This window comes from Daphnia pulex, chromosome 2, assembly GCF_021134715.1.
Source record: "Daphnia pulex isolate KAP4 chromosome 2, ASM2113471v1".
NCBI lineage: Eukaryota > Metazoa > Arthropoda > Branchiopoda > Diplostraca > Daphniidae > Daphnia > Daphnia pulex.
The window spans coordinates 424201-449818 of NC_060018.1; the positions used below are offsets into that span (position 1 = coordinate 424201).

At 45.3% G+C, this 25618-nt stretch overlaps 2 protein-coding genes and 1 long non-coding RNA gene across 4 annotated transcripts; 1 reads left to right on the forward strand and 2 right to left on the reverse strand.

The window, feature by feature from the left end:
- Nucleotides 1-233: 233 nt before the first annotated feature.
- On the forward strand, nt 234-3064 carry LOC124188768 (sulfotransferase 1A3-like). Its single transcript, XM_046581617.1, has 8 exons — nt 234-661; nt 739-838; nt 931-1087; nt 1158-1284; nt 1376-1470; nt 1546-1726; nt 1812-1933; nt 2050-3064. The coding sequence occupies exons 1-7, from the start codon at nt 427-429 to the stop codon at nt 1925-1927; spliced, it is 1011 nt and encodes a 336-aa protein (XP_046437573.1). The 5' UTR covers nt 234-426; the 3' UTR covers nt 1928-1933; nt 2050-3064.
- Nucleotides 2346-22944, reverse strand: LOC124188764. Of its 2 annotated transcripts, none has more exons than XM_046581600.1 (7): nt 22782-22944; nt 8633-9052; nt 5481-7449; nt 4761-5408; nt 4532-4578; nt 3833-3965; nt 2346-3514 (listed from the first exon to the last, which is right to left on the reverse strand). In XM_046581600.1, the coding sequence occupies exons 2-7, from the start codon at nt 8883-8885 to the stop codon at nt 3475-3477; spliced, it is 3090 nt and encodes a 1029-aa protein (XP_046437556.1). In that variant the 5' UTR covers nt 8886-9052; nt 22782-22944; the 3' UTR covers nt 2346-3474. The 2 variants fall into 2 exon arrangements, with proteins under 2 accessions (XP_046437556.1, XP_046437555.1); XM_046581599.1 differs by lacking the exon at nt 22782-22944 and adding an exon at nt 20883-21436.
- A 683-nt stretch (nt 22945-23627) lies between these two features.
- On the reverse strand, nt 23628-24831 carry LOC124188770. The gene is made up of 2 exons (XR_006872469.1): nt 24079-24831; nt 23628-23957 (listed from the first exon to the last, which is right to left on the reverse strand). It is a non-coding gene; the product is annotated as an uncharacterized LOC124188770 (long non-coding RNA).
- Between the last annotated feature and the right edge of the window lie 787 nt (nt 24832-25618).

Genomic DNA, 25618 nt, shown 5'->3' on the forward strand with positions numbered 1-25618 from the left:
CAACTTCAAAGAACTGACAGTCTGACATGTAGAGGAGGGAGGCGGCAGTGCCAAATCATGCCAACTTTCATTTTCTTCCATCCAAGTTGATTAAACGCGCTTGCGGAAACACATCTTAAAAACAAGTTAAACGTGTACACTGTACAGTTGGAACTTGAGCATAAATTCGGATTTGTTTGACGTTTTATTCTCAGTGTAAATAATATGACCTAACAGGAATTTGCTTGTCCGCCTGATTTTATTTATTTAAGAAAGGACCTTTCGACTATTCGCGTCGCCGTTGACTTTAGATATCGGCTTTCTCCCATAGTAACACACGCGATAAGTAACAGTCAACAGTCAACAGTGCGTCGTTATTTTTTTTTAGCTACGATTTAGTTGTGAAGCAAAGCTTGAGAAATAAAGTGTCCTTCGATTTCCTTAGCGATGTCGCAAAGCAACGAGAAAGTGATCGGGAAAGCAGGAAATGTCGAATTTAAAGTGATCCCCAAAACTCTGACCAGTCCATTTACTGAGCACTTTCCTAATTACACTGAAGGATTGGCTAAAGGGTCACCCGGTGGATTTGTCCTGTCTCCAGAATACGCTCGTCATGCCGAAGAATTGCTGCAATTCCAACCGAGAAGTGACGATGTTTGGATTGTTACTTTCCCGAAATGCGGTACAATCGCCTACTAGCCTTTTCATAATTAATAGAGAACAATTAAAAAGTAACTAATAAATGAAATTCTCTTTCAGGAACCACATGGACACAAGAATTAGTGTGGATGGTGATGAACGATTGCAACGAAGAAGTTGGGTTGACACTACCTTTGAATCTACGTTCCCCTTTTCTTGAGTAAGTTATTAAAGATGCACTTAACACTGCATAGACGATTAAAAATTTACATATTGTAATTACCTTTTTCCTCTTGCTTCAAAACTTCAAAGGTTTCCTTACCTCACTCCGGCGCAACCGAAAGACGCTCCACTGGAATTGAATAAATTAGTTTCTTTGGAAACTATTGAAAAGATGCCATCGCCACGTCTAATCAAGACCCACTTGCCATTATACCTTCTCCATCCAAATCTGCTTGACACTAGCAAGGTGCGACATTTTCCGTAGTCGCCATAATTCAGTTCAAATTACATCATTTCATTTCCATTTCGTATTCAAGGTAGTTTACGTGGTCCGCAATCCAAAGGACGTAATCGTTTCCTACTTGTATCACCACAGACTGATCAAATTTCAGTACTTTACTGGAACATTGGATCAGTTTGCTCAGTATTTCATGGATGACGAATGTAGGTCAAACGCAAACTAGGCCACCTAACTGTTTGTTTTAACTGTTTGTCCTTTTATCATTCGATTATTGGTGCTGACCGTATCGCGCAGTGTACTATTCGCCGTTCTTCGCTCACGCCTTGGAGGCTTGGGCTCAGCGCCGTCACCCCAACATGCTGTTCCTTTTTTACGAGGACATGAAAAATGTACAAATACCACTTTCGCTTTACCTTGTTAGCTCTACTGATTATAGTTACCTAACCGCGCTTTTTCAATGGCAGAATTTGAGGGGAGAAATCGAACGAGTCGCTGATTTCCTTGGTAAAAGCTTGTCGGGAGAACAACTGGCCAGACTCGTCGCTCATCTTCAGTTCGAAAATTTCGCAAAGAACGAATCAGTCAACTTTGAAGCGGGAAAACAAATGGGTTTTATGAACCAAGAAGGGCGTTTCATCCGAAAAGGTATCCATCATTATTTCAACTTGACGCAATTATTCCGTGCTAATAAAAAAAAACGACAACCAAATCCTATTATTTGAAATGAAAGGAGAAACAGGAGATTGGAAAAATCATTTCAGTCCGGAACTAAACGACCGAATCGACCAATGGATCGAGAAAAACCTGGCGGGGACAGATTTGAAATTCGTCACGGAATTGCGATGAAAATTGGCATTACTGGAACAATCTTTCTTGTGAAAAAATTTACAGTCAAGCTGGCAGACTAGTTGACAGTCGCCTTGAGAAAACAAAATAAATAAATAATACAAGTTACCAAAATGTTGTAGAATAAAATCCAGTTGGCTGTAACGGTTTGGAGGATGATTGACACCTGAGGATGAATGTTTACCGCGATCGAACTTGGATATGGAAATCAAAATTCACATTTCACAGTCCGCAAAGTAGTGTTGCATAATTCCTGGAAATACTCGAACCCAATAAAAAAAGAAAACAAGAGAGCCTCGAATTTGCGCCCTCATTGTAAAATCCCCGACAAAAATCGGTCAAACAAAAAAACCGATGATTCAGCAATATCAATAAAACTGTTTCCCTAGCCAAATCAATGCCATAATAAATAAAAAGATTACAATTTTAAGCAATATTTAATGAAGTTGAAAAAGAAATGTGGCGCACTCGGTATGCAAATAATGAGGCCCCATCGTTTTTTGATAGATGGCAGGCTAATAATATTCAAATGTGGATTTTCACTTCTCTCATTTCTCATTCATCGTGCAGGTTCAATTATGCAAACGATATTAAAAAAAAAAATACATAAATGGATAACAAAACCAGCACAGCGAGAAATAATGAATCAAAAAAGGGAAGAAAGATTCTGGTTCGGTGTAGCAGATTGCGTATAAATTATAGCCACAATCAGCGATTGACAAATGGAACTGGGCGTAGTCCGGGACGTCAAACGAAATCTGATGACAATTACAAAACAATAACTTGAAAAGAACCCTGGACTGGAACGAAAAACTGTTAATACTCGCACACGAATAAAGCGAATAACAAAGATGAACAAGACAATGCAAACCCTTCTATAATTGATGCCTGATGGGCTTATGCTTAACCCAACACCAAACACGCATTAAATATTTTAAAAATCAAGACTGTGTATGCAAGATTACAAAAAGCACAATTATAGCCTAGTGCAGTAAAAAATTTGGTTACAAAACGAACGTGATATTAAAACAACAAGACACTTGACAAACTATTCGATAAAAGTAACAGGCGAGAGGGTCGCATTTCACGCGGTGAAGTTACAACCGAGACCCAATCCAATGAGCGAAGTAAAACATCCGAGTCACAAAAAAGTGCTAAAGTGAGAGTTAACTTCTGTGTGAATAGCAGCACACACACACATAGACACAGAGAGAGGGCACGGTGGGTGAGCCACCTGTTTTACGATTTGAAAGAAAACCTTGCGCGTCTGCTTCGTTCTGTTTTCTTTTGTTTATTGCACATCCATTTTCTTCTTGTCTTGGTTTTTTTTTTGTTCTTCTCCCGTTGCCTTCGACGTTCCCAGAGACTAGACGACTATTTAAAAAGATATACAGTGTATACGTATGTACCGTGTACAGCATTTCATTTTGTGAGCGTGAAATTGCTGAAGAGTGCTGCTGCTGCCGACGAGGGTTGGCCATTGCTGATGGGTTTTCTTCACTCTCTCTCTCTTCTCCCAAATTTCCCCATTTTCGAACATGTCATTCTCATTCGACGCGGTCGAGTTCATCGCACGACTTGGATTTGCTTCGGTCCACAACAGCAGCCCGAACAAATAGGTAGGGGGAAAGAAAGAAAAAAACAATAACAAACAAAATAAATTGATTAAATAAATCACGAGAGATGATTACTAGACTAGACCAGCAGCACCTCGGCAAGATGCGCTGCGGTGAGCGCGCAAGGTGGCTGTGACGGTTTGAAAAAAAGTGAATGTCTACTAGTAACTAACTACAAATGGCTGTTGGGAAAGTTGAGAGCGACACTGTCGACAGAACTGATATAATTGGTCGATCATGGCTGGAAAAGACGTGCTCGACGGAGCGTGTAGTGAAAAAAAGAGCCTACCTTCTATTTGCCGTGTCCCGGCGGGCGGCGTGAACCACAACCTGACCGTTGCGAATGGATTTGAAAACGGCTATGGCCTCGGCGTGCGACAGGCCTTGCAGGGGTGTGCCGTTCACGGCCAGGATCTCATCTCCTGCGTAATACACACAAACACACAAAAGACGATGGATGGTGATGAAAACATAAACATGGAAATTTCATTAACGCCGTAACATTATGATGCCGACTATATACGACGTTCAGAGAGCCGTAGTTGGAAGAAAGTAAAGAAAAGAGCCGAAGAAGAAAAACACTTCAAGACACGAAAATGAACTGGGCGTTAGTCTCAGCAGTTAGCATTTCCCTGTTTTGTTTCGTTTTTTTTTTATTTTATTGATTTCCCTTTTGTTGCCTTGATGCCAGTTTGTTTTTGTTTTCTCAGTTGGCCGCGGACGCCGCCGCCGCCACTCTACACTACCAAATAAACGGAGTGATGACGGCCGTAGAATAATCAAAAAAATATTATTTCAACTATATAACCCGGGCGCTAAACCGCAAAAAGGGAGGGGATAACAAAAATTCCGTTGTGGAATTCTCTTTTTTCAAATTGAGACCAACGGCCGCCACAAATTCCAAGGCAATAATCGTAACAAAACAACAAAAGAGACGAAAAAGGACGAAAGGAAATGAAATACTTTAGAAAAATAATAATAAACCAACCTTCTCTCAAAGTGGCTTCTTCGGCTGCTTGACCACTCGGGAAAATCCTGTTGAAGAGATAAAAACAAAATAAATAAATAAATAAATAAATAGAAAAAATCATTTTTCTCCTGAATCTCATTAGGGCAAAATGACCGAATAGAGAGATAAAGATATGATCCCTACATTTCCGTATAAATTACAAATGTTAAGAAAAAACAGAAAATAAACTAGGGTATCCTATTATTACGTTTTGACATAAATGCCCATGGATCCTTTTGGAGAATCTCGTCCGCCGACGACGCTGAAGCCGAGACTCTTCTTGCCCGCCCCTTTCTCGTAGGTGATGGTGTAGATGAACAGTGACAAGGATTTGGGTCGCCTCAAACCCACTTCGCTTGTAGAGGTCGTGACGGGAGGACCGTGAGTCGAAGTTGCCGTCGGGTCCGTCGCCATGTTCAACGGGCCCATAGATTTGCGTTGCGGGTGGGCCGACCGTGAGCGACGCTGATGATGAAGCGTCTTATTGCGGACCGCGGCCGTCGTCGTTGTCGTTATGTCACCTTGCGTCAGTTTATGGATCGAGGCCAAGGCCGGTGACGACCGGATGCTCGGATCGTAATAACGAGGTGGCGACGGTGAGGAAACCCGAGGCGTCGGTGTAGGGGACGGACTGTTCTCCGCCGTGTCCGTGCAACTCTCGTCCGTCGTCGCCGTCGAGCGACCGCTGCTGCTGCAGCTGCTGCTACCAACGGCGTCGGCGCTGCACCGGGCGATGACAATGTCCACCTCCTTGGGCGAATTTTGGAGAATGTCGCGGGCCTCCTGGAGTCCGACGCCACGCAGCCGACAGCCATTGACGTTGATGATCTCGTCGCCGATTTGCAGACGGCCATCCCTGGAAAATGACAAAATGAATTCATCTCATTTGAATAATAATAATTGGGGTAATCACAATCACAAGACTCACCTGTGGGCCAAAGCTCCTGGTTCGATGCCGGCAATGACATAACCCACCGATCCCGAATCGGGACTGGGCTTCTTCTTGATGTAAATGCCCAGTTCGCCCGTTTCTCCTTTGACTAGTCGCAACATTTTGAACTGTCGTTGCGGTTGCTGCGGCTGGGCTTGCGGCGGATGCTGCTGCGTCTGGTACTGCGGGGCGTAGGCAAAGGACGAGGACGGACGCGGCGGCTGCTGAGTGACGTGCTGGGCGCCGTAGCCGGGAGGTAGAGAAATGTGATTCAAGGCGTCGTTGAAGTGTGACGCGCCTCCAATTTCCACCAAAACCGACGGCTGCAGCCACTTTTTGCGATCCAGCGAAGAGGAACGAGCGTATCGGCCGGCCTGTGCAGAGTCGCTGATGACGGGCAAGTGTCGAGGACTGCGCGATCCGGCCGTTTCCAGCGTTCTCAACTGGGCCACACCAAACATGACGGTCGGTTCCTTTCGACTGCTGTTGAGCTGCTGCTGCATGCCGTCCGGCTGTTGACTGTTGTTGTTGCAGCGGCAGTTGCAGCATCTGTGCTGCTGCTGCTGCTGGCTCACTCGTCCATCCAGCACGTCAAAATCTCCGTCCAGCGAAAACTTGTCGGCCTGAAGATGATCCATTGGTCGGTTTTTGGTCGGTGTAGGTGTTGGGCGGGCCGGTCTTGAATGCCCGGCCAGTTCCGGTTCCTGTTCCACCGATTTCAGCGACGACACGAACGAAACGTGAATGCTGCTGGCCGGATCCGGTTTGCCGCTGTCGGCCGACGCCCGTCGCGGCGATTCGTATCCATTGCGGGTCGCATCACTTTCATATCCGCTCTCCTCCGATCGATGGCTGTTGGCCGACGACGTTTGCGTGGCTTCGGCCGCCGACAGCGGCAAAGCGGCCAGGGAAAAGCTCCTCTTCCGGCGGACCAGTTTGAAAGTTTCCTCGTGCTGATTCTGCCTGACACTGACGACACTCCGGTAGCGAATGGAGGCCAATTGCAGATCCGGGTGAGAAGATTGACGGGCAGATTCTTTGATCAAATCATCACAGCTGGCGGTCGTGTTGGCGTTCAATTCCGAGCCGGACTTTGAACAAGAAACAACTGGATTCGATGCTGGAAGGTGGTTGTGGCTCTTGCTGCTGCTGCTGCTGCTGGCCGTTTCCACCTCGGCTTCGCAGCTGGACGAGAGGAGAGGGCGATGAAGACGTGAGCGAATAAAAGAATAAGGGAAATGACTCTTCTTGCTGACCGTCCCAGCCACGTCCGGCTGGATATCCCCCATGACGCCCGAAGAGGCCGACACGTTCTCCAAACTGATGGAGCGATTGGGTAACGGCATCAGACGGTTGCTGCTGCTGCTACTCCCGCCACTGATGGTGCTGATGCTACTCTCCCGGATCAAAATGGTTTTCTTCTGAGCCTCTTGGATGACGTCCGGAGCGTCGGCCAGCACCAGCATCATCGGGTGAGGAGTTGACGGCTCCTGGTGCGACGTGGGCGGATGCTGTTGCTGTTGTTGTTGCCCTGCCGCGATGGATTCGGCACGCGCCATCATCGAGGACGAAGGTTTTGACGAGCGCAGAAACAGGTTGCGGAGTGATTCGACGCGACTGACCCGTCGCTTGGCGCCCGTCTTGTTGTTTACAACAGCTGGACGGCATCGTTGTTGTTGTTGTTGTTGTGGCTGCAAGAGTTTCTTGCCACTCACAGACGGGGCCACACCCTCACAACACGACTGGGCAAATGGATTTTCGAGTGGGATCGCCGTCGGTGACGAGCTGCTGGCCGGTGGTGGTGGTGGCACTGGTTCGACCGGTCCGTCTCCTTCTCCCTGCTGCTGCTGCTGCTGCCCATCCATCAGCGGAGTCGAATCGCTGACGTTGGCTGACGGCTGATTCACCACTTTCTTATTCTGTTCCCACTTGCGGCCGACCTTCTTGCCCCACGTAGACGGCCCGCCTGTTCAATACAAAAAAAAACAACAAATGAGAAGAGAGTGAGCCGTGAAAATGAAAATAAGGCGAACACAAATCGTAAATATCTTGGCAGGAGTTTGCACAAGTCCGTCCTTGCGCACCACCAATGCCGATCGGCCAATTGGTGGCGCGGACACACTCAGACACGCACACGATTCGATTCCATCTCTGTCATTTGTTTCTTGCCGTGTCAAACGCCTAACGATGGATACGCAATCCAGCCCACCGCAGAGAGATGCGGAATATTGGGTGCGCGAGAGAGAGACAATTAAGTCAATTTCGGCACGACTTTTTTTTTTCTCCCCTTCAAGTTCAGTTTGGCTAGAAGAAAGTGGATTGGCGTTTTTTTTTTTTTTTACGGGCGAAAGTGAACGTCGTTGGTGTGTGTCTTTTACCATTTCCCAAGGATGGTCGCCCAGTCTATTTGGCTATTCAATAGTGGTGGGGGGGCCCATCGCGAAGAACCCAGTAAGATGACCAAGCACGGCCGTGCTGCTCTTTTCAGACTTTAGTTTCTTTTTCTTTCTCTTTTTGTTACCATTTGATCCGTTAGGTTTCTTTTGATTCGAATCACGCTCGGCGTGTTGTTGTGATTACCAAACACACACTGTGGAGAGACGACACATCCATATTTATATGGGATATAGTTTAGACTCGAAACGAGTTTGTTTGTGATTTCTTCGGGGTTGTTGTCGCCATGTGTGGGGGGGGGGGATCGTTGGACAGTTGGTGAGTTGAACAAGAAAACAAATAACTTTTTTTTGAAACGAAAGTTGTCGAGTCACAAAACTGATTTCTAAACGTCCGAGTAAAGTTCTCTCTCGACTTGTTTCGCTGTAAACACATTTTCTGACTTGTCTTTCTATTTCTGCTGAATTGCTGGTGCTGGATGGATCTAACCCGTGAACGTCTCGTTTCGGGAGAGAAGAGAAAACGCGAGTAAAAAGTGGGGTAAAAGTGCAACACCATAAATAGACGAATACGCACAATAACTAACGGGATAAAAAAAATACAAGCGTCAGCCAGATATTTTCCATAGTGGCGAATCTTTTCAAGCGTTGGCTATTTTGGAGACGAAGAAAGTTTGAATCGTCCTTTGGAGCGTGGTGGCAGGCAGGAAAAAAACAATTTCAAAATATTGGGGGGAAATAAGAAAAGAAACTGACCTTTCAGCTTGTGGCTTTTCGGCGAGTTGATGACGACCATGGCCGGAAGAGCTTTGACGGTTTGATAATTGTTGTCGTCCAGCGTGTCCCTTTCGCTGCGACTGCTGGCAATCAGCTGATCCTGATCGGCTGCTCCGCTGCCATTGGAATCCAAGGAAACCAACAGGGCTGCTGCCTCAGTGGCCCCTACTGCACCACCATTGGACTCTGACTGCAACTGCTGGCCGTCCGTCCGTCGCCGGAAGAGCCTCATCTTTCCGTTTCGAAATGGCCCGTTGCTTTTGTCTTTCTTCTCTTTTTTTGTCTTTGACTTCAAGGTTTTCTCTCTATCACCACTGCTGCGGCTGCATCGAATGCCACCGGATTGTTGTAACCCGAGGGGCAATGATCGGCTGGGTCAAATCACACGCAATGGCAACTCTGCAACGAATCAAAAACACAAAAAGAAAAATGTTGAAGGTGTTTTCTCTCAGCGACAACATCCACAGCACGAAACGACACACGAAGATTCCAGCAGCGACTGTCAAATTGTTTTGATACACAAAGTCAAAACAACAACAACAACAACAACGAGAGGCGACGAGTTAACACGAGCGATGGAGAAAAGAAAAGAAAAACGAGGGCGAGCGAGCAGCTGATGAACGAAGCGACCGCTCGGCACGAAGGAGCTGCCCGAACTGAGAGACACGCGTGCGGCGCTTCCGTCGTCGTCGTCGTCGTCGTCAGTCGTCACCGTTGCTCCGCTCCGTGATTTCTTTTTCTTCTTCTACTTTTCCCATTGCTCCCCCCCCTCCAAGTGGCACACTCACACGCTGACAGAGTCGCTCAAGACACCGCAGGAAAATAAAAAGAAGAAAAACAAGAAAATTAAAGGCGCCGAGCGAGCGCAACACCTTCGACCAAAGAATCTTTGGCGTTGTTATTATTATTCCCCTTTTTTTTCTCGGCTTTTATTTTTGTATTTTTTGGCTGGAAAAAAAGAAGAAGAAGAAATTGAACCGAATGATGTCGGCGGATTAAGGTTACCAACCCGGGAGGGGGGAAAAAATCGGAGCGCGCGCAACAACAGTCGAAAAGACGTTGGAAAAATATAAACATTGAGGAGAAGAACCCAGCAGGCACCTACGACCTATACCGCCCGGCAACACATTCTCTGAATCAGAACTACTACTACAACTACCAAGAATTTGTATAGTCTCCTTTCTCTCGTCATGTAATTCATTTTCTTGTGAATATGCTAATGGAATTATAGAGGGGGGGATCCAGCAGAAGAAGTCGACGGTGGGCCCCGACGTTGGGGGGACAAGCGAAAAAGAAACAACCTGTTTGTTGTAGTTGGCTGTCTATCCCGCCCCAATGTCCCAGCAGCAGCTAATTCCATCGTCGTGACGGCCCTACTACTATACTCAACACGTTGGGAAGTGCCTCAGTGGACCGGTGACTTGTGCGAGCTCAATGCTCTGATGGCGTGAGAGAATTCTCCTCCGACTACGCGCTACCGAACTGTGTAAAAAAGAAAAATAAGAAACAGAAAAAAGAAAAACGAATTTCCGAGATGATGGCCGACGCGTTGACTCCGGTCGAGTGTTGAGCCTCTGCGCTGGTCGAGTCGCCTCATTAAATACCAATTATTCTTGTTTCCCCCCTCTTCTTCTTCTTCTTCTTTTTTCTAAATTGCCGTGTGCACACAACATCATCGCCTTCGGAGAGTTTTTCCTCGAAAGAAAAAGCGGCGAGTGACAAGGAGAGAAGAGACGACGCAACGAGGGAAACGCTAGTCGCCATCCACAGATGACCGCATATATTATGTCAGCTCGACTATTGATGATAGCAGAATAAGGGAATAATAAGAGAAACACAGCTGATGCGTTTCTCAAGGAGCTCCCGACACCCGGCCGCGGGAATCGTCGGCATAAATTTGCCAGCCAAAGAGGAAGAGACGCACGACACTATTTTGTCGAACCGCACACACAACGTGAAGGACGGAATTTGGCATTCATCACTCGGCTCATTAATTTCTCATCCACTCTTTCATCTAGGACGTAAGAACTCATCACGTGGTGGCATCTCTTCTTCTTCTTCATGACGTGATTGATGCCTTCCTACCTCCCATCGATCGACGGACCATGGCCCAGCTGGCACAACACGGCGCCCAGCCTCACCAAAAATAAAAATCTGCCACATCTAGCTCTCGTTCCACTCACATTTCTTCCCAAGTCATCTGTAAACCAAACAATAAAGGAACAATGGCGGATGGACCATTTTCTATTGTTGTGGCCAACTGATATTACAACCAGCCTGACTGACTGGACTATAAATCTCTTCTCCTTTCTGCCAAGATTCAGTCCGCCCCCGTCACTCTTCATCTTTCGGCCGCGAGTCGTATTTCCCCATTAACCGAATTCTATTATGCACATCTCCATTCCTCATTCTCCGTTCTCCTGTGGCGTGCAGATGATGAGGACATTGGGAGAAAATTTCCAGCTCACGCTCCTGCTAAATACACCCAGCAGAATAGCCCAAGAAAAATGAGAAACGTCCGATTCAACAACAACAACAACAACAACAACAATGCGGGTTGTTTGGCTTTCCTTAACGTTTTTCGCTCGTTGTTTCGCAGGGCCGTCGACGAACAACGACTTGTCCGTGTTGTTTGTCTGCCTAGTTTTATGGGCAATCTCACCTGCACGACGCAGAGAGAAAGAGAAAGAAAAGAGAATGAAATGAAATGATGCAGGAGGAGGGCGTACTTTTTGCTCCTTGATTCTCGCCGTGAAATGGTCGGCTGCTCTTTTGCCGCCCGCCGAATTGTCTGCGATGCTGGCCCACACATGAAACATTCACATAACCCCATTTCGGGGGATCATGTATTCATTAAGGGCGCGTCAAAGTCGGTCCCCTCGAGGAAAGAAAAAGGAAAGAAAAATAAAGCCAACCCAAATAACAATCGTAAATCCAAAAAGACTGGGCGATCCAGCAGCAGCAAGTGCGTGGGTCTAGGTAAACGTATTACCGCGTACAGCTGCAGCAGCAGCAATTGCCTAATAATGTGAAAGAGACCAAGACCGAGAAACAAACAAAAAAACCAACACACACACACAAAGCAAAAAGAAAAACCAGTCCCACACACGCAGAGAGCGGATCGTTAATTTCCTTGTCTTCTTTTTCGGCCCTCATTTTCTATGTGTGTGTGGGTTTTCGCCAGTGACCGACACACCAACATTCGATTCCGCCCAATGGTCGATAAGTCAGATCAGCAATGCAAATCAACTCGTGTGTATAAATAATACAAACTCCATTTTATTTGAAAAAGAATCAAATAAAAACCTACGCCATCGTACAATAATAAAAAGAAAGAAGAAATGAATAAACTAATCGAAGCCAATAAGTCGAGTGCCCAAGTTTGTGTTTCATCTGACAAAGACAGAGGACGTGGAGCAACAAGGTCCCGCAACAAACCGGTCCAACGGCCAACAAATGGTAAACGATGACTTATTCTGACATGCCAATTTTGTCTAGACGCACGTGACTCCAATTTAATCGACGCCAACTTTTTGTTTTATTCCCCCCCTTACACTATTCCACATGGCCATTTCTCAAAATGTTTACCCAGGAAAAATAGCCGATTGAAATGTGGATGAAAATTGGCAATCTGATTAAGTTTCACGCCACTTTCCGCGCATTCTTTACGGCGTATCGCGTAGTAGCCAGAGCCTCTTGCAAGTTGCAACTGCTGTTGCAGCGTAGCGGTAAACGCTCGACAAGTCAAAGCACTTGAACGGTATTTCAAAATAGCCGCAATCATTTTCTTTTTTCTTCTTCCCCTTCTTTTGGTCGGTTGCAACTTGGACAAGTATACCCACCAGTGTGTGTCTTCCATGTCAGTTAAACAATATTTTTCATTCCATTTTTCCCTGCATATGGAAGTCCATCCAGCCGTTGAAGAAAAAAAGGGCAAACAACCGATGACCGAGGGAAACTAAAAAGACACGGTCGATCGCAACTTTTGAATAATCAAAAGGGAATGAAATGCAATCAAGAGAGGCTAAACTAAAAATAAATCACAAAAGATGCTCCAAAGGATACGGCCACCAAAAGACTCCCGACAGGAGGTGTATATAGAGTCGGGAGAGATTGGCTCACGTGAATTCGTGAGTCAGCTGACCGCGATAAAGTCGCAAGAGAAAAAATGCAAAGTGAAAACTTTGTAACAACATTTGGCGAGCAGTCAAGTACACACGGCGCGCACACGGCGTATTGTGTGTTCTCGAATGTTATGGACACGGCGATCGAGTCTAGAGATTTGAAGGCCGAAAAAATAAAGAAATAAATACAATAAATGTAAAAAGCCAAAGGGTTTTTTGTGTGTGTTATTAGATAATGCCATCACATTATTTATGGCAGTCGTCCGACAGATCTTTTGCCGCTCTTTTGTCCCGTCAGTTTATTTTGGCCAGTTTGACGGACGGTCTTTGGCTGTCGGACGAGAGTTGGCCGACAATACATCAACAGGTAATTTAATTGCATAATATCAACGGATGGTGGAATAACCCCGACAATCGTCCGCCGGCCATCTCGGCGAGATCTAATAAAAATTCACGTCTTCCCCGGCTGTCGAGTAAGTAACAAACGGCAGAGAGAGAGGCCGCTGCTATTTCTGTGGCTATTTGAGATGCAAATAGAAAGTGCTGCCGCGAGATTGGCTCCTCCTAATTTCTGTTTTTCTTTCTCCTTCTCCTTTTTGTGGGTTATCTCCATCCGAGTTTCTATCAAACTATTTCTGGTGTGTGCCTATCTATAGAAACCCGAATTCTTTGAGGTTACGCGGAAGGACGACACACGAAAAGGAGGAATAAATAGCGGGAATAGCATCATGGGCGTATTCAAATATTTGGGTTGCCCGTTTTTCCAAATCGACCAGGTGTGGCACAAGGGGGGCGATGCAAATGATCATTTAATATCGCCATGGAAATGATACGCAACATTTGATCGGCGCATAACGTTGCGCCACTTGTAAAAAGTAAAATAGAAAAAGAAACTAGATGCAACTGTGTGGCGCAGAGTTCCTGTCGTGTGTTGCGAGGTGAACATGCACAAACGTCCATCACTTGGTAGGATTTCGTGACGCTTCCGGCCCTCTAGCAACGTTGAATTTTCTTTGCTGTATAGTCTCTTGTTCGTAGGTAGTTAACCAAGACAAAAACACATACAAAAAATGGCCACTAACCAACCCAAAACGGACGGCAATGAACCGGTCAGTATTGAAAGCGAAACATAAAAGTGCCTTTTATTTTTCACGTTAGTTTTTTTCTTCCCCCAGCGTGTTTGGCCAAAAAAAAAGAATTGTTGCCTCGGAGCTAATAAAGAATAAAAGTACATTTTTTGTTTTCCCGTTTGTTTTTTTTTTTCCTGTTTGCAACCATCACCCGTCAAACATGGGCGTGGCGGACTGCGCGTTGAGGAATGAAAGTCTCCAAGGTGTCAGAAAAGAGAATTGCTGACGGGAGGAAAAATGATAAAAAGAAGAAGAAAAAGAAAGAAAAAACGAACGATGAAATGGCTCGGCTCGTCAACTCGAGTGTATCAAAACGGAATATCGGACAGTTGGGCGAGTCGGTTATAATGTGGTTCCTCATTGTGTGTGTTTCTTTTTAAGCTGATTATCTTTCCACCTCTTTTATTCATTCGTTCGTGAGCTCGGACGGACGGACGGGTGGTTGCGCAAGAGCAACAGACCTTTCCACCAACAACTCACTGACATTTCTGTCGGGTTTGTTGTTTTTTCTTCTCGTTAGACTTCCTCCACACGAACACACACAACACAAACGAATAATAATAATTGAATGGCTTGATCTGTGTGTGCTCCTGCTGCTGCCTCCGTCATGTCCGACCTCGGTCATGAGCGCACAACACGACGATGGATGCGGAAAGGACCGAAGGTGGAGAGCAACCGAGTCCAAAGAGGTTAACGCGATTACAGCAGCAGCCACCGCCACCTGTGGTTCAATTACCAACGGATAATCATCGGGCCCCATTTTATTCTCTACCCCCAACAGCAATGACGCAACCAGGGGAAAAGTGTGTAGACAACACGAAAAACAACTCAACACACCATCTCTTTCCCGATATTTTTATCTGACAAAAGCCCCCAAAAATGTTTTCGTGTAAAGTTCGGCGCTGGCCCATTTCTCTTTGGTCCCTTCCTCGCCGCCGTCGTTGGCAAGTCGATGAAATTGTTTAAGAGGGGGCGAAAGAACAAAAGATTGCCGAGAGGTTAGAAAGAGAAAAGATGCTCGAGAGAGTCTGCCTGCCTGCCTGCCTGCCTCGTTCACCTACATATTGGCCCAGCGTGTAGGTGTTTGTACCTCGTTGTTTGCCTTTCGATTTTGACACACCTTCCCTTCACCAGCGGATACGAGGCAATCGTATTCAGATATCGACGCACCTGTTTGGTGTGTATAGATGGGAAGAAAGAAAGAAATGGATGGGGCGGAAGTGGATTTGAATGTTATATCTGCGCTGGCGGGAGTACTCACGTCCGAATTAATCTCAAATTCCTCGAATTCATTGAGGATTATTTCCTCCTTGGAGGCATCACACGACCCATTGCAGCCGTGACGGGGTTGGTTTTCCTACTATTATTACTACCAGTGGTGGTAAGTAACACACTTACTATTTTTATCTGTTTCTTTTCTTCTTTGCATCAAAAGAGGCCGAGGAAATAAGAGCGACCTGCGGATCATAACCCAACGCCAACGTCTTCTTATTTAGATCTAGCGCATACTAATAACGGCGCTTTTCTGGCTCAGCCATTACGGCAAAGGCAAAAGGATAAGCATAAGAGAGAGAAGCAGCAGGATATAGCTGTATAAAAGAGCCGCGTTATTGGCGTTGGGTTGCATCATCGATGGGTTATTGGGCCCCTTTCTCGGCAACTCGGCAAAAATGGATCATTCCCACCATTTCGGTAGAAAAACGATAAAAAAAAGGGGCGCCCAGCCTCTCTCTTGTGCTCTCTGGTAGCGTCGACGTTAATAGACCAAAAGGGCGACGAGGAAGTCGTTGGCAGAGAGAAATGCCAACAGTCTCTTCTTATATAAAAGTTACGCACGTATAAAGGATACTTGGTTATTAGTTTGTTAGTTAACTAGATAGATGGGGTCTCTCGCCTTTCTCGGATAGATTTGCCCGGCACGTAATCGGCCATCTCGGCGGCCCTCTGATTGGCATCTCGAATCGTCCGTGCTGTTGTTGCGCACGATGATGTTGTTATCCGAAACCAGACACGACGGAGAGAAGAAAAAAAGAGAAAGAATATTTATTGCGAGAGGTTTTTTGACACGCGGACGACGACGACGCTGCGTGATGGTTGCCCCCTGACTGCTACGCGTGCTAGTTAATTCTTCCCGCGGATGGGGTCGTTTCGTTCACGTCTTCTTCTTCTTCTTCCTGCTCGCCGTCGTGCCTCGCATTGCAGCCCATTTTACTAGACGTAGAGACCCTGGTATCTGAGATATGCCTCGTCTATTGAATAAATACATCAAGCTCTTCCCTGTTGTTGTTGTTGTGGTGGTGGTGAATTGGTGCTGCTGCGGTGGATGGGGCGATAACGAATACGGGCAGCGAATAAACACGCCCAGCTACGAGCGCAGTCAGCTGCTGTCAAGGATATACATGCATGTCCTGTCGTCGTCTTGCGCAATTGTATTTATGCGCCTCATTCGACATTATCGAACTCTTTTTCCATGATGAAATTCCTTCGACGCTCTCACACGAATTCCTCGGCCCCAACTGATTTTGATTGAGCGACGCAGACTGTATTTGACCAAGGTTATTCTAACCCTATACGAACCCACAAAAGTCGTTAAAAACGAGATCTCCCATCCATCCGGGGAAGAAAAAGGGGAAAAAGAAGAAGAAGAGAAATGGCCGCGCAAACAAGGGGAGAAGAAACTACACGGACGGGTATGTGTTCACCTATATGTACAATGTGCGTCTACACGTTAAGGTTGTGTGTGTATAGAGAGGAGAGTGCGTTACACTAGCAGCAAACGGCATTGTTATGTGCACCGGGCGGTCACAGCAGCAGGTCTCTGATGAAAGATGCATGACTTCTTCTAGTCTCTGCCTGATGCTGTCTTTTTCTTGTTGCCCAAGTGTTTATTGAAATAGAGAATAGAATAAGAAGAAATAAGAAAAAATGGGAAAAAAGGAATAGAATTGGAAGAAGGTGCTATCCTACTACCCCCCACCACCCCAATAACTCTTTTCCTTCGGAGGTTCTTCTCTGCGGAGAGAAGTAAATATTGGGAATCCGTCGGAGCAGAAAGTGTTGGACTGGAATGCAGCCAAATATCAATAACTCTTGATCTCACCCTCACAGGCAGAGGAATATAGTATACGTCCAGCATTTATCAAAAATTGTGATTGGCTTTTTCCCCCCTTCTTTTTCACTTAAATGCCTCAGATAGCTCTCGACTGTCTGGCCAACAGAAGACTGTTGACCTCCTAGTCTCGCGTTCCTCTGGCCGTACCATATGAAGAAGGCATTCTTCTTTTGGCTTCTTTATTCTTCTTCGATCGACTCTTTTTCGGGGGGGTTTCTTCTTCTGGTATTCCCATTCGAGGAATGCGCTGCAAGAAGGAAAAACCTGCTGACACACTCGCAGCACCCAAGACTTTGGCGATTGACACACGCCTATCCACCTTATTTAAATAAAGCTATTCCAAAGAATAGGCACCATCCAAAAAAAAGAGATGGAGAAAAAACCAGTAAATCAAGCGAGAAAACGACCCAGAGCTCTGCTGTAGATAGAGAAAAGTAACGATATAATGGCACACTAACAGCGGATTTGCATTCGCTTCTATTCATTCCCCCCTCTCTCTCACACTCACAGGCAAAAAAAGTCTTTTCTTCTTCTCTTGATCTCGCCAGTCTCTTCTATCCATCCACATATCGACTGGGAGAAAGAAAAGAAGAAAGAAAAAAATACTTTTGAGCACATCCACACACGCCCAAACCATAAAGACAACAAAACCATCCGGGAGATAGATACGGAAAAGAAGATTCCGGCAAAAGGCATCTCACAAATTCCATTTGCTTTTTTTTTGTTTGCTTTTTTTTATTATTATTTTACTCTTTGGCGCTAGAAAATGTTCCTGGAAATGTTTTCGAAGGCTGTGTGTGATTGTCTTTCAATAAGTCCATCAACGAGTTTTTTTCAAAAAATAAAGAAAAAGAACCGCTCCAAACTGGTCGTCGCAGAGAGAAAATACAAATAAATGCCTTTGTCTTTTTTTTTAACAGTAACACGAGATTTGGAGGGCCCCCTGTTAAAGCATGTCCGGTCTCCCAGGCAACGGGGCGCATATTTTCATGTCAGCGCTCCTTCTTTTTCATTCTTTCCAGGAGCTCTTTTCTTGTTCTTTGTTTGACGTTTGGAACTGTTCCCCAAAAGAAAAAAAATTGGGAGAGATGAGAAACAAACGAATAATACCAAAAAGAAAAAGAAAAAAGGACCGGACTCTCTCTCGCAATGTCCGGCATTGTTAAATAAGGCAATGGCGACCCGGGATTGTGTTGGCAGCGAGTACAGTTATAATAATCGACGCCGTCAGTCGTCATAATATATTTTGTCTTTTTCTTCTTTCCAACTTGCATTGCCCCAGAGCAAATTGGAATAGCGACAGACACAACGCCATAACAACAATCATACCACCACCACCACCGTAGCGTAATCAGTTTTTTTCTTTTCTTTTCTTTGACTGGTGGAACCTCGGCTGAGGGAATTTGTAAATACGCAAACTGACGACTGCTACACCTCGTGAGACTCTGACAGTTCACGTGCCTTTTCGGTAGTTTTGGACGTGTACAACTGGGCGGCGGTGACCGAAACCGGTAGATTCCCCCCTTTCAAAAAGACATAAAATACTTGTACTACTAGTGTGTATATGGTGGCACTTCCGCTCCGGATTTCTTAGAGAGCGGGGGCCGGAATTGTATGAACTCGGCGGTCATGGCACGTCCGTCTATTATAACTGTTTATTATTAGCAACTGGACGGAACCAGCAAGTATACGCGAAGGGGGAGAGACTAGGTATAACGACGACAATCGAGTCGCGTTATTTCATTTTTACTTTTATGTCGTCCCTCTTTTTTTTTTCTTTTTTGGCTTCAACTTTTTATTTTTCATTCGTGAATTAGCCCGTTGGCCTTCCTCATTCTCTTGGCGTTTTCCAGCATAGAGTCCACCCATTAATCATCATCATTCCCGGCCGGCCGGCAGGTATGTTACCCACTTGTGTTTTCCAACGAATTTATTGTCCGCGTAACTTGTTGTTGTTCCTTTGACTTCGTTTATAACTCGACTTGGGCCAACGCCACACCAGCACCACCACCAGCCCGGGTGAAACCAGCGAAAAAAGAAAAGGTAAAACACGGAGCGGAACGCGGAACAACGATCCCGCTGGCAATCCTCATTATGCAGCGCGCCAGTCTGTAACGGAGTTCTTCGCCGTGCGCGCGTGTGTACCTCTGCCAACTAAAACGCACCAAGAGAAGAAGGAACAGCAAAAAGGTCTTGGTCTGGCACTGCGCTCGATTGACCCTTGTTGTCTCTTGTGTTTTTGGGTGGAGGGGGGGGGGCCTTAATCTGGTTCCATCCGCCTCTTCTTCTCATTCGATTCAATTCCGAGCAACAGAAGCAATTAAGATTGCCCCGCCAGTTGTGATGAACTTTGGAACTCGATGGCTAAATAAGAACCAGCAGACACAAAGAGAGAAAAACTTGTTTCAACTCCTATCGCACGGTCGTCGTCTTTCAAGTTTTGTCTTTTTTTTATGTTTGCCGATGGAACGGCGGATACGGAACGTTCTCAGTTTCACAGAAAGGCGAAAACAAAAAACGCAACAACAACGAAAGGAAAAACCCGACCCGCCCCAAAAAACTGACCGTCTCGACCAGAGATGCAGGAATTATATTTTTCAACATTTTAGAAGACTATGCCCTTGGTTGAGATTTCCTGACACTCGGGTGAGAAATTAGGAACGATGATGAAGTTGCGACTCTTGCACCTTTTTTGGGTTGGTTTTCCACGTTCTACGTTGGAAGGAGGGAAGAGAAAAATTAACAAGCGAGGGGTGAATATTTCAATCCCGTTGAAGGGGCAGCCCTTATTCAAATTCTGCAGTACTGTTGGTGGGGATAAGATTACTACATATCGGCTTTCAGATCGATGAATGTGCTAAATCTCTGACAGGACCCTTTGGGAGACCCACAATGGGTTGGCTACTCACTACAGGAGGTCCTGTGGGCCAGCCCCTCTCTCGCCCCAAGAAGAAGAAGAAGAAAATAAGCAAATGCTGCCCCTCGTCTGTTTGAACTTTCGGACGGACAACGGACTGACTCGCTTATTCTTCTTCTTCCCAGATTGTGTGCCCAACAGGGCAAAAGGCCACAAACAAACGAAATCGTTTTTTCGGTTGTGTTTTCCTTTTATTCTTTTTTATGCCAACGATATCGTTGCAGAAGAATTTCCCAAATGTTGGCCCATTTTTGTAAAGTTTGAAGTCATAACCCAGGAGACCGTGACGGATCCCAGTTTATGATCCACGGCTGCTGCCGATCACACACAAAAAAGAGTCGGGGAAACGAGCCAACTAGATTATACGATGACTTGTAACGATTCGTATATATAAGCGATGGTAATGACGGACATTACTCGGCTTTTTATTTCGCTTCTCATTTACATCCCACTCGGGGGAAAAAAAGGCCAAAAAAATCTGCTGCTGAAATTGGAAACCAGTAAAAAACCTTTTTCCTATCGCCTCTGAATGGGTTACAGTCCAATCTGGCCCATGATAGCATCGCTTATGGCTTCATCGTTTATGGTGGTGGCCGTAGACATGTCAAAGTGCTGCCAGCACACGATCATCATCGCGACAGAGCAATCAGAAATGAACCTTAAAGTGGGGCTGTAGCTCCACTAATGAGCTGCCATCAACCACTTGTTTCATGTAAAACGAGTCCCAGTCAGTCAACAAGGAGAAAGAGCGCACAGAGAAAAAACTACAAAATCGAAATGAGTTATGAGATAACAAAATGGGAATGAAAGAAAAATCGACTCGGAAGTTATTTCGATTCGTTGGGTGTAACCCCCCTCTCAGACAGACACGATGCTACTCCTATACTAGTAGATTTATCATATCACGTGAATAGATTAAAACTCGAATAAGTGGGGGTCTTTTTACCTGGTGATTCCACGCGACGATCAGTTTTCTCCACACACACACGAAAAAGAGGAGGAATAGATCTGTGGGGTTGCTGTGGTAGGCGTAACACAAGCCGAGGAGGAGGACAAATCTCCACCGTTTTTTTACGGGCCGTTTCTTTTAACTTTTACGGACGGCAGCGGTCGAAACAACAACAACAACACACGTCCAATTCCAGAACAAAACGAACCAGCCCTGATTGCCTTATGATCCCTTGTTTTGCATCTGATTATCAACGGGGGGATGGAAGAGAAATGGGGAGGTGGAATGTATCTCAGCCCATTCGAGAGCTATCAGTCTTGTTCTCTTTCACTCGACGGTTATTTTTTAAAAGAAATAGTATTCTGTCGATGCGCCAGTCACTGTGTAATATCGTCGATTTTCGAGTTGGGAAAAGATCGGGGTCTCTCTCGTTAGCTCGGGATGATTCGATAGAAGAAGGAAGGGGGGTCCAGTCCAACGTGCCGACGCGGCTTCCAGTCACACAACAACTGACCACCAAAGCTCAACTAGACATTGGCGTATACCTGCAGCTATTGCAGCAGCACGCCAGTGCTGCTGCGTTCCTTTTCTCTTTTTTTTATTTCTTCTTCTTCCTTCTCTTTGCCGGTTTTTCGTGTTGTTATTTTCCTCCTTTCCCACTTGGATTCTCTCTCTCACGCCCTTCTCCCGTCACCCACCACCTCCTCCTTCTCCCTCTATACACTCCCGCCGGCTCCCGACCCCCCTCCTTTTCACAATTCCCCAACCGTCGGCTCCCTTTTCTCTTTAGGGGCTGCTCATTCCCGACAGTCCCCACGACGAGCTTCTTGTCAGGTGGGCGAGCAGCAGAGCCATCGCCATCCAGCCCAAGTTCAGTCAAAAAAAGACCATTAGGGACCGGTGGCCACCACCGCCACGACTCCCAATGAGTTTCCTCGACGATATAACAACTTACACACAGCCACAAAAGCCAATAAACATATCATCGGATAGACTCGTTGCTGCTTTTTTCCCATCCATTTCTTTCCATTATTTCCCAGCAGCACAGCTACCGAATTGCAGCTCAAGACTTGCACATTACTCTCGTGCCCATTATTCTTTTATATAGTTACACGCATAGTACGATCGCAGTCGTGCAACTTTTTTCTTTTCCCCCCACCCTTTTTTCGTACACATAAATATAACCAACTTGTACTTTCGGATCAAGTTCACATGTGAAGACGCTCGTTTTTTATTAGCCGGAGAAGAAGATAAAGCTCAGAGATTGCGCAAAAGGACGAAAAGACAACGACATGGCACCGCCTCGGGACTCTGCTTTGCATTCACATAACGTTGGACACTTGCACGTTAGAAGAACGCGTTTCCTCAAAGAAAAACTTTTTTATTTTAAGAAAAAAAAGGAAAGAAGAAAAATGTCGGAATGTTATGTTAAAGACGGACGGCGCCAAAAGAAAAACAACTCCAAAGTCACCTGGCATTTCCCACCTTCGACAGGTAAAAATTTCGCCTAATAACTACTAAGGGAAAAGTTGTGGAGAAAATTCTTGGGACCTTGAGTTACTATGATTCAATTGACAATCAGTTCAATTCCACAAAAGTCAAAGAGATTTCCCAACATTTCTCAAAATAAACCAAATATGATTATTCGCTATTCAACAAGCCTATCTTTGACCTAACCTACCATCCTCAATTGATAAATGGAATCATTATGCAACACTTGTTTGGCCGATACACGTGCACAAACTCTATTTTCAACATGGAAAAGTTCGAACGAAGGACACTCTTTGAAAAAAAACAAGCCGTGACATTTGGCAAACAAATTAGACGTCATGGCCCATGCAACAAACGGTTGAAAAACGACACGACGAAAAAGAAATAAGAAGATTTGTGACTTACCCACTTAATGATTTCTTCTCTGGTGTCATAAAGAAACAGGAATTGCAGATGTAACAGCTCTTGGAGGTCGGTGCAAACAAGTGAAAGAACAGCAACAGGTGAGGTGGTGGCCAGTCGTTTTTTCTTTCACTTTTTTTACTTTTGGCATTCGTTCAGAATTTAAAGATTGGCGACACAAAATTTGTCACGAATTTGCCATGCAGAAGCTCCTCCAACAGGTCGTCTGCAATCGGCACAGCATCAGTTCACCACATTCGTATCGTTTAACTCGCCAAGGAAGAATAACTATTTCTGTACTCGATTCCCTCACCATATTGGCTGTGTTTTTGATCCAAAGTTATCGTCAAACCTTTTTCTTTCCACAGTTCGTTCGGCCTTGTCGTGACATATAGGGGAGTGGGTGAGCAAATTTTTTTTTTTTTTGATTTTGTAAATAGACGCCATTTGCAACGTTGCACAATTTATTATGGCGTGACGAGTATTCAAGAAAAATAAATTAGATCAGAGCTATAGAATCCCTGGTCGGTTCTCGGCTGTGTTGGCTTCCCTATCCCGGTTTCAGGGTAAACGTGGTCCGATTTGGAAACTGGAATGAGCGCTCTAGTGAGTGTGTCAGCTACTACGCTCAGCTACTTTTGAGAGCCTAGATGGCTCTGTTTCCAGTTTCCAATGACAGGCCCCGCCCTAAAACCCCCTGAAAATCGGACCACGTTTACCCTGAAACCGGGATAGGGAAGCCAACACAGCCGAGAACCGACCAGGGATTCTATAGCTCTGATTAGATTGCAATCAAAAATAATATTGGTTTTATAATTGAGAAAATGCAGAAAAGAATGACTGTTTGAGTTTTGCGAGAAATTGTAATTCACTGGGTTTTTACATAGCCCCCTAAAGAATTGCATAGGTAAAACCAACCCCCTAAAACAAAATCACCCATCAAAGGTGATGGAGTTGAACAGGGTAGTATAGTCATGGCGGGAAAAAAAAACACGAATGCAAATGGCAAAACAATACCTGTGCATACGTCTCCACTTGACTCTCTCGTCTGTGCGTACACCTGTGTGTGTCCTGGGCCTGTTCTACCTGGGCTGATGGCATTCCACAAGAAGAGTCGAGGGGAAAACATCAACAAGGAAAAAGGGAAAAATATGCGCCGTTTTGTTTGGCTGAGCTGACCTTCTCCGGCGGAGAGTTATGCCCAAATAGGCACCGTATAAATGAGAGAGAGAGAAAAAAATTTCAATTCCGATATTGCGCATAGACACAAAAAACATTAGACGGTACTACAACAACAAACCTCAGACTGCTCAGTGTTACATGGTGGAGGGGATGACCAAGGCGACGAGCTGCCAAGAATGGATGATGAATCAAAACACTTGAACACCAACAACATCACCACGCCATTTCTTCTTTGGCATTCTCGTGTTGTTTTGTTCCATCCTGGCGTCTAGTCGACTCGAATTAGAAGCGGACGGACAAGACATTCACTCACAGCGGCTGTCGGCTTGTTACACATATTCACAAGTTCTTCCTCCTTTTTTTGCATTTTCCCAAGGAATGTTTTTCTTTTTTCTTTTTGGCCAGCACACAGTCACTGCATAAATAGTTGGTAATGGTGGGCTGAGTGGAGCTCAACAGCACCGCAGGTGAGATGTGTACCGAGAGAGTGTTCTTTTTTTCGCTTGGTCATCCTACGGTTTTTGAATGGCTGCCAAGCCCCCTTCGATGGCTAACACAACAACAGCGTGTGATGTACTTTTTCCGTCTTTTGTTGTAGATTCGACGGGCGGCTATGAGCGATGCAACAGTGCGGAAGTGCGCGGCCGGCCGGCCTGCCCAGCACACACACTTTCCCTCGATATCTTTGGCTCTTTTGTCGCGTCGCACATTTTTTTTTTTTTACGATCAGCTCAGAGATGGACACAAAAGAAAATCTCCGTGTCCCCGGCTGACGCCATCTGCGCCTATAGTTGGATATTTTTACGACTTCCGAATAAGTCCCAGTACTACGTCCAACTACGGAAGGCGGATGCGGAAAGCCATTTTTTTTCTCTCTGGAATTGCAATTTGCCAGTTATTAGTCGCGTCGTTTATTTTTATTACATCAAAGTTAATTCCATTTAATATTAAGTACCTCGTAAGATGCAACTTGTGTCTACAAATCTTTTCTCCGCCGCGATAAAATCCGTTTGGAACGGTAACTTTGGTTGTCCAGCAATGCCTCCCCTTGAATAAAGTATAGGATATTAATCGCCACTGTAAATAAGTATATATAGTGTTGTTGTCCGTATCGCCCAATTCAGGGTCTTGGGGGATCTGCAACACAACCAGAGCCATAACGTCGTCTTTAGATAGAATATAGGAATAGAAAACCACGGGACGAGAGTTTAATGGTCAACCAAAACATAACCAGAGAGCGCATAACACGTCCATCAGCCGTTATCTTATTCAGCAGCTAAAGAAACTATAGACCCGTGCTGGTCCCCCCTCTCAAAATAACAAACTGATGAAACAGATTATTATTATTATTATTGGGAATCGAATGATTCTTTTTCTTTCGATGGCTCTTATCTGGCGGGGGGTTTGAACGTAAAAGAAGAAAAAAGACAATCGGACACAGCACGCGAACAAGGACGTTTAGTGGTCAGGCCAAAGTCGTTTTGTTTTTCTTTTTTTTCTTTTTGTCTTTTTCGTTGCTTCATTCTCTCCTTATTCGTGTTCGACATATTAAAAATAAAAAAATAAAACGAAAGAGAAGACGACAAAACGGGAAGGAACCGGAGAGGTACACCCGAGAGTTTTTCCCACGAAATCAGAGACGACACTCTAAATAAACC

Bases quoted from the DNA above. Each gene is read 5' to 3' on its own strand.
- LOC124188768 (XM_046581617.1), top strand. From the start codon at position 427: ATGTCGCAAAGCAACGAGAAAGTGATCGGGAAAGCAGGAAATGTCGAA. The intron at 1,285-1,375 runs GTAGGTCAAACG...CGTATCGCGCAG, and splicing joins GTATTTCATGGATGACGAAT to TGTACTATTCGCCGTTCTTC. The intron at 1,471-1,545 runs GTACAAATACCA...TTTCAATGGCAG, and splicing joins TTTACGAGGACATGAAAAAT to AATTTGAGGGGAGAAATCGA.
- LOC124188764 (XM_046581600.1), bottom strand. From the start codon at position 8,885: ATGAGGCTCTTCCGGCGACGGACGGACGGCCAGCAGTTGCAGTCAGAG. The intron at 7,450-8,632 runs GTCAGTTTCTTT...TGTATTGAACAG, and splicing joins GAAAAGCCACAAGCTGAAAG to GCGGGCCGTCTACGTGGGGC. The intron at 5,409-5,480 runs GTGAGTCTTGTG...GTCATTTTCCAG, and splicing joins CCAGGAGCTTTGGCCCACAG to GGATGGCCGTCTGCAAATCG.